General features: G+C 38.4%; 1 protein-coding gene across 2 annotated transcripts; it reads right to left on the reverse strand.

The window, feature by feature from the left end:
• Positions 1 to 1,050: 1,050 nt before the first annotated feature.
• Positions 1,051 to 7,816, reverse strand: LOC102209246 (uncharacterized). 2 transcript variants are annotated; one of them, XM_005730265.1, is made up of 6 exons: positions 7,609 to 7,816; positions 5,617 to 5,922; positions 4,039 to 4,188; positions 2,894 to 2,935; positions 2,193 to 2,245; positions 1,051 to 2,114 (listed from the first exon to the last, which is right to left on the reverse strand). In XM_005730265.1, the coding sequence occupies exons 1-6, from the start codon at positions 7,676 to 7,678 to the stop codon at positions 1,962 to 1,964; spliced, it is 774 nt and encodes a 257-aa protein (XP_005730322.1). In that variant the 5' UTR covers positions 7,679 to 7,816; the 3' UTR covers positions 1,051 to 1,961. The 2 variants fall into 2 exon arrangements, with proteins under 2 accessions (XP_005730322.1, XP_005730323.1); XM_005730266.1 differs by lacking the exon at positions 2,894 to 2,935.
• Between the last annotated feature and the right edge of the window lie 482 nt (positions 7,817 to 8,298).

Below are 8,298 nucleotides of genomic sequence, written 5' to 3' on the forward strand. Positions count from 1 at the left end.
CCATGCATGCAGTTATTGCACATAGTGTCAGATTGTTGTTGTCAGATTTGCATGATAGTGGCGAGCTGATGCAGCAGCTCATGGAAAAATCACCAGTGACCTTTGAATATACAGTACTGATAAGCTGAAAGGTCTATAACTGATCTATAAGCATGTATGGACGTGTCCCTGAAACGTTTTCCTCCGTGTTGTGATAAATACCCCGATGCAAAAGAAGTCACTAAACCTGAAAGTCAAAAGTGAGCTTGTTAAGCTCTCACGCGATTATCAGCATGGGAGTGAAGATGAATTCTGGAGATGAGGTGAAGCGGAAAATGAAAGGTTTTCATGTTGGAAATGTCATCAAAGTGTAAAACCTTTCAGCCTGGGATTGCATGATGATGCATTCTCAGTCAAAACTTTCCACTCAAACAAAATAAAAGCCCCTAGTTTCTGTGTGCAGCCACTTATTGGGACCCATTTTAAAACTGACCTCTAGCAGCTGTTTGATTGTGCAAATTGTATCTGAAATTATCAACTTGGTAATTTAGAAATTTGAGCTTACTGGCATGTGTCACACTCTTCATCACACTAACCAAGTGGTTTTGGTTCTTAAATTATAGAAACAGCGAGTGAAAGTTTTGCATTATTTTCTTGCTGCATAACACCTTTATTATATGTTCTGCATCTACAAGAGTGTGCAAGTAAGTGCTGGGATTCTCATGAGCCACTACAATACAGTGACACCAACGGCACGTGCCAGCACGCACTTCCTTCAACCAGACTCCAAGTGAACTCGGAGGTGTAATCACGGCCACATGTGGATTTAGGCATTCGTTTAAAGTGGAAAACTCCCATTCTTCCACTTACAAGGTCATTTATGGTTCTATAGCAGGGGCATCAAATATAAGGTCTGGGGTCCAGATTTGGCCTAGCAAAGACTCCAATATGGCCTACAGGACAGCTTTGCAAGATTTTGTAGTTTTAACTGAAAAGCTACAAAACTACAAAGTGTGAGTTTTGTAGCTTTTCCAACTGATAAATAGGAACTGACATTCATACCACACCAGAGTGATTAAGTGTAGATATTAGTAATTGATTCTAGTCTACATATTTATCATGTAGTTTCACTGGTGGGCTGTCTGTGGCCCATGATGTAAAATTAATTTGGCATCCCTGTTTTACAGGAACTAACAAAGGATACCATGCTTTAGTTATTTCTGTCATTTGGGATACTTTTATAACTTAAGACAGTGTCAGCTGCAGAGTTTTGGTAACATATCCCATTCAAACAGGTTTGGATATCCACATTTCCAAAGCTGTCTCTAAATTCATGTGCTTAGTTGGCAGGTTTTTAAAGATTTTTAAATATTAAAAGCATCAGAATTGTTCAGTGTAGTTTTTAGTCAACAGAAGTGAGGCTATTTCAGTGGTAGAACAACCTAAATTTGGTGCTCTACAGAGGGAGCAAAGTTTGTAGGGGTCACTACATCTCCTGTGTTATCACCTAGTGCATCAGTGTGGTTCACTGAAGCTATTAAACACAGTGAGACCCAGAGCAGTGATGTACAGTAGACACTGGGTACACAGGAAGTGCTTGCTTTGTGTTTCTGGTCTGAAGAAAATCTAAAATCTAATTTATCGCCTGTTCCTTAGCGGCCGGATACCCCCGACACAAATTAACAGCAAAGAAAAATTGAAAGCTAACTGCGAGGCTGGGTTGTCACTGTAACTGTATTATGTTCTGGCTTGAGGTTTGCCGCAGCAGCATGCATCTCAATTTCGAGACCACCAAACACAAAGTGACACCTACATACACACTACCCATGCAGACTCTTCCTCTCTCAACTCTTTTGTTTGAGATATAGTGCAATAAGACATCCCTGTATAACAAAAGCAGGATTTTTAACACTTGCAAGAAATTTATATTTATATATATTTAGATTTATGTTATGTACACTAGTCGAACAGTGAGCTGTGCATCACATGTGTCTCTTTTCTGTGAGATAGCTGACGGCAGCATACTCTGTATCTCTTGGGTTGATCTCAACAATTGTCGGAGGTCTTTTGGGGAAGTCCAAGACGCTGTAGATCACCGAGGGTGCAGACACGCTGCTCAACGACGCCACTGATTCCTGCGAAGGCAACTCGAGTCAGGCTGAAGAATTTCCAGGCTTTTTTTTTCTCTAACAGCAGATCAAAATCTTTCTTACCTGCACTGTGGGAGTGGAGCTTTGCGGCCTTTCTTGTTGTTGCTGTTGTTTGTCTGCATGAGAAGAAAAGCAGGTGAAATGTTACAAACTAGGTGAAATCGGTCATGTATACTATATTTTGAGTTTTGCAGAAGAAGCATTTGTGGGACGTTCGAATAAAAAATTTCTTATCAAATTTATTGTTACAGCCCGTCAACCACGTCAGTTTATCCCCGATTTACATATTTTCCATTGTCATACTTTTAAAAAAGTGTGAAAATAGTCAAATCTCAATATTAAAGACATAAATGCCGCATGTTTTGGAATTTTTTAGCTCATAGGAAGTAGGGAGTAGGAGTATGCCACAGCACCCAGGAGTATAAAGGAAATAACATCCAAGATAAGTTTCTGATTCATCAGATAAGGAAAAAAAACGTTAGACGTTCATAAAAATAAAGCAATTAACCGTCAAATACATCAAAAGCACGAATCCACGTCAAATACGTTGTAACCACATAGAGTGTTTGTGCTGTTGCGCAGGAGACCGGGTTTCGCTTTGCCGGTTTAGACTAAACACAAACTAAATATTATCATTGCAATGATAATGTTAATGTTCAGTTACTGAGCTCAATGATGAGATTGCATGTTTATTCCTGAGCTTTTTTTACGCTAATATCAGCATTTTGTTACCTTTACACAGAGTTACGATGCTTTTTACTTACTTAATGCTAAGCTAGGCTTAGCATCACCTCCTGATCCCGCCTCTGGAAAAAGATATAAAAAAAGCTATCGATATTCTTACATAAATACCATTAATTAAACAAATTAGCATTCAGATTAAGTGATAGCAAGCCAAAATTATGGACGACAAAAAATTTCATGCTTAACAATATTTTTTCAACGAATAATGATTATAATAAGCTGTGCTAAAGTAAAATGTTTTAATTTTGTTTTAGTTTAACTAAAGTTTGTGACTAAATGTTTTAGTCAAGCCTGACTTTTATAATATAGTTTTAGGTCTAAGCTTTTTGTAAGTTTATGCCGAACAAGTCACGTTGTCTTTATCCTCTAGCGGTGCAAATGCACCAGGACAAGTTGCCAAAGACAGAGAGCAGTTTCTCTTCAGCATCTGTCGGTTTTGTGCAAAACCTCTACTCGTGGACAGCGGCCGGGCCCAATTAGCACGGCACGATGCAGGAGTGCGCAGTCAGCAATTGCTTGCATTTGTATACATGTACGGGAACTCTTCTAGTGCGGTTTCTGAGGTCACGGGGGCTGTCAGATTATTTAAGCGTGGCAGCGTTCCTACTCAAAGTAGGCCAGAGGGGTTTGTCTTTGAAGTGAAAGCGCACTCGTATTAGTGAACAAATAATGCAAGCTCTTTCTTTCCACCCATCTCTCAGTGATAGTAGGCACAATTAGATTTACATGCACTGAAGGAGGACTTATTTTCAAAAGAGATGAATCATCGCATCTATCAGAAGGATGTGAAACTGCAATCTGGTTTGCATTTTTGAGCATCTAACCACACAACTGCAAATTTTTTCCACAGAATAACAAGTGTTTCCTTACCATTACTTTGTTTGCTTGAAAAACTAGAAAATACTACTGACTGCAGCCCCGCACACGCAATTTGGCTTCATACCCCTTTACTATTTATATGTGGAGAATATTGAATTAAAGGTTCCTGATGTGTTTTATTCCAACTCAGCTGACACTACGTTCAGACTACAGCATGGAAATGAAATAAAATCCTACGTCTCCAAAAAATAATAAAAGTTTTGGCCACAATCTGATAACAGACACAACACAACATATCAGTGAAAAGTGAAGGTAAAGATTGTTTTTGGACCATATATTTGCTTACCTTTGGGTCTCACGAGACTACAGATCAACCATGGGAGTACTGTTGCTAACAGGACCACAGGTAAAACCGCAAAGATGATGATGATCTTATTGATGGAAAGGGAATTGGAACTTTCATTGAAAACTGTGGGTTTAGTCGACGGCGGTGGAGCTGTAGGAGTTAAAAGAAAGTCATGAAAATATGTGAGCTTCACTCATATTTTCGCACCACGTTTATGAAAAGAAATGAAACAAAAAATAAAAATGATTAAAGATACTGAATAAGTTTAGATCCCAATGGATCTATGCATATTTCCCCAGTACATATAGACTAATGCAGTATAATACATATTTATAACATACATCAGCAACAGAAATAAAGCATGGTAGGCAGTAAAATTACACACTTCGACTCTTTCTTATGGGCTGTAAGCTGACACTGTAAACCAATGAGAATGTGAAACAGTGATCAGTATTCAGTTTTTCTGTAATCAATAACAAATAACATACTGAATATGTGAATAGTAACCAAGCAGTTACAAAAGGCTCATTATTTTATCTATAATGGGACTGTACATCAGTCAATCTCATATCAGCTGCTTTACGCTCAAACATCTCAGCAGCTCCACGAATGACGCAAATTGCGATTCTGTGAGGATAAATGTAACTGACACTGCTGTTTGTGTCCCCCGTGAATGCACTGCAAACCCTTTGATGTGCCTGATTTTCAAGCAGGCTTCCTTGTCAGGTAGAGAGGTAAATTTGCACAGTAGCCCAGTTCTGACCAAATATTTGCAAACATAATTTATATTTAACGCTAGAACATGTTGACACGCTAGATAGCTTTGATTGCCTAGATTGTAAAGCTGGTTAATGTACGCCTGCTGGATAGCAAGATGCTAGCATGGTGACATCAGTATTTAGCATTTAGGTCAAAGCAACAGAGTGCTTTTTATTCAAACAGGCTAGGAAAGGAAGGCAGTATTATTGCCCTACTGCTCTGGTAAGTATCTACAGCAGATGGGACTGACTGAATGTCACCTATCCTTTAAATGCTCAGCAATATGATCTGAGAACGAGGAGCTATTTTTGTTTGTTTATTTAAATATTTCTGTTCTAACTGAGCCTTTATCAACAATGTGGCAAAAACATAACCTGCAGGACTCTGTGACAATCATATTTAATTTGTTCTACTGTTTTAATAGTGTGTTAGTGACTTATTTTCATATGGGCTTTAAACTTTTCACTAACTGGTTAACAACAACCTTGGATCCATGACACTTATACACACTATATGGTTTTTATATTTAATGCAGTCAATACTAGGAGACACAATTAATTAAAGTGATCATTTTAATTTGGAATAGTATTTTAAAAGATATTAGGAATGATGATGTCATTTATTACAGGATCTATAATAAAGAGGCAAACATTGAGAAAGTAAAGGTGGTGAGGAATTAGTGTATACTATATATGGCTGCTCTGTTTGTATGAATATAATGGAAACATACTTCACTTTAGTCTGCTCTTGATATTGCTCTACTGTGTGTTAAAGTCGTTTTCATTATGTGCAGCTTATAATGATAACGAATGTCCTTACCTGTACAGCTTATGTTCCTTTCTTCAACAGTCAGCTTCACTTCATTACTTTTTCTTAGGTTGCCCCCAAATAAACTGGCCCAGTAGGTGTTAGTGTGGTTTAGAGTGAGATTTATGATGTGGTAAAAGACAGAATTGTTTTGGGGGCAAATAACAAAGGAACCTTTCCAACTTTTAAAATCGTCAATCTTTTTCTCGCCTGTTATATAAATTCCAATTTGACTGTTTACATTAATGCTAACATTAAATGTAAATTGAAGGGTGATGTTGCTGCCAAAGATCCCGATGACTTGTGCATGGCTGGGGTCTGTATGGAGACAGAAGAGCAGATTTGCATTATAAACACTGAGCTGTAGTGCCTCTTCACCTCACTGTGCAATACCTTTGTGCAATACTTTTGTAAATTGTCAATGGTGCAATAGACCTCAATACTTGAAATGTGCAATTCACTTGTATTTTTATTTTTATTCCTATCTATTCTATTTATTCCCTTCGTATATTTTATTTATATTCGTCTCTGTATTTATATATGTGTGTGTGTATATATATATATATATATATCCTATAGTATTTTAAACTGATGCTCTTCAGTATACAGTGTAAGCTGTGGGTAGCTGGAAGAAAGCAGTAGTGAAAACAGAATAGTCCATGTGACATATTCTGTGTTAGAGACATCAGTTGGTTTAATCCTCAAAAACCTAAAAGCCACAGAAGCAGCACAGGACGGCTGATCCTCTCCACAAAGGAAACAGGCGGGTCACTTTTCCCTTCTGCTCACTACCTCAGTGCAAGTTCCACAGTTACTTTCCATCACTGACAGTAAAACTACAGGGTAGTGTTTAAACTACGCTAAGCCGCCACAGTAAAAGGCCAGCAGTGCTGGATCAGTCTACACAGCCATATAGCCACCAGCAACAGCACCAAGGCGAAGTTCAGACTGATTTACCTGATTTATCTAGCTGCCATCTGTGTCTAAAGTTCAGTGTTAGCTCACATATAGAAATGAGATAAGTAACTTTTCTTAGATGTGTCATCTCCTCTGTTTGAAAGTCTGTCTTCTGTAGAAACTATGTGATTTGTTGATTAGAATCCTTTAAATAGCAAGTACTTATATTTAAACAGGAGTCTAGGTGTTTGGACACCTACTAAAAACAGTAACGGAAACAAATAAAGTTCAAATATATTCTATTATACGCTAAAAGGTGAAGACACTATCCTTCTATTCTCTTCTGTTTATTAAGTTCAGAACGGCGGGGGGACTGGAGCTACTGCGTTGTCTTTTTCCAAATTAATCAGCCCAAATCAGCGTTTTCTATCTGTGTATCTATGTTAAATATCTATTTTAAGTTAAGTTATTTTTCAAGTTTTTTCTCTAAACATGTGTGAAGCACCTGCGGATGTCTCCATAATGATTTGAGGGCTTGCATGTGGTATTAGTACGATCGCTTGTTTTTGGCATCATAAAAGTGTGATTGCTATATTTGTTTAACATCAGAACGTACACATTATGAGCCAGGGCTAAATTCACAATGCCTCAGACTAACTTTAATTTGCTGCAATGCCTTTTTCACCTCAGACACAAGCACACAGTGTTTTATCCAGAATGTGTCAGTGTTTTCAACATTTTTGAAACACCCAGTTCCCTGTTTTAATATCGCTCGTCTGTGATAAAACTCTAACAGATACCGCAGCAAAACTTAGAACAAACCACTTGTGGAAACAGGGTTACCGACAAATAAAGTTGAGTCACAAAACCAGAGCTTCGTGGAACTCCCCAATTATGATTCAGTAATGGTAATTGAGTGGGGGAAACTGAGTTGTCATTAGAGACCTACTACAACGAGTTACATACAAAATATTCAGTGCATTAACTAACTGTCAGAGGAATCAGGGAGCAATAAATGTAACAGACAGTCAAGTTCATCATGCGCTGCCAGGACACAAAACCTCTCACACGTCACGGAGTAAAACAGTTACGAATGAGACGGCTTACCGTTGAACACCATGTGAGCTGTGATGATAAAAACTAGCCCGAGAGGCTTCGTGATGGTGTTTTCACCCATGATGGAAGCGTTAGGCTGCTCGGAGGCCTCTTGCGACGGCGCTTGGGCTTTGACCTTTCTGTGTGTGCGTTTTTTTCAGCTGCCCCTGTGATGTAAAGCCTAAACTCTACACTTCTACACAAGTGACAGCTTCTGTGCCTGCCTGGAGGAAACTGTAGACAGGAACTTACACCAACACCAATTTATCTAGCTTCAGTATCATAAGCGCCTCCCGTAACGGAAGACTTCAAAGGGGTTCATGGACATGTGGTGCAGACTGTGAGGAGGATGTCACTCACATGATGTGGGTAAAGTCAGGAAGAGTAAATAGTTTCCTTCATATTCTGGGGGAGAACATAGACTCTTACATCCTGTTTCTCTTAGAGGACAAATTAAAGTTTAAATTTAGAACACGGAAAAACAAACAGCACTCTTTTTTCACTTTTCATTACACATAAATGTATTTTTCTTCTTTTCTGCTGTTTTGCAACATTCATCTTGTATGAACAGGTTCAGGAGTGCTCAACACGACATCAAAAAACATCTGAACTTCTAAGAATTCCAGCAGCAACTTTTCTTCTAAGAAACAACACTCAGTATCCTGCATGTCCACAGACATCTGCAGATTAGAAGATAAGATA

The sequence above is a fragment of the Pundamilia nyererei genome, unplaced genomic scaffold (assembly GCF_000239375.1).
Source record: "Pundamilia nyererei isolate P.nyererei 1_Seehausen unplaced genomic scaffold, PunNye1.0 scaffold00036, whole genome shotgun sequence".
In the NCBI taxonomy this organism is placed as follows: Eukaryota; Metazoa; Chordata; class Actinopteri; order Cichliformes; family Cichlidae; genus Pundamilia; species Pundamilia nyererei.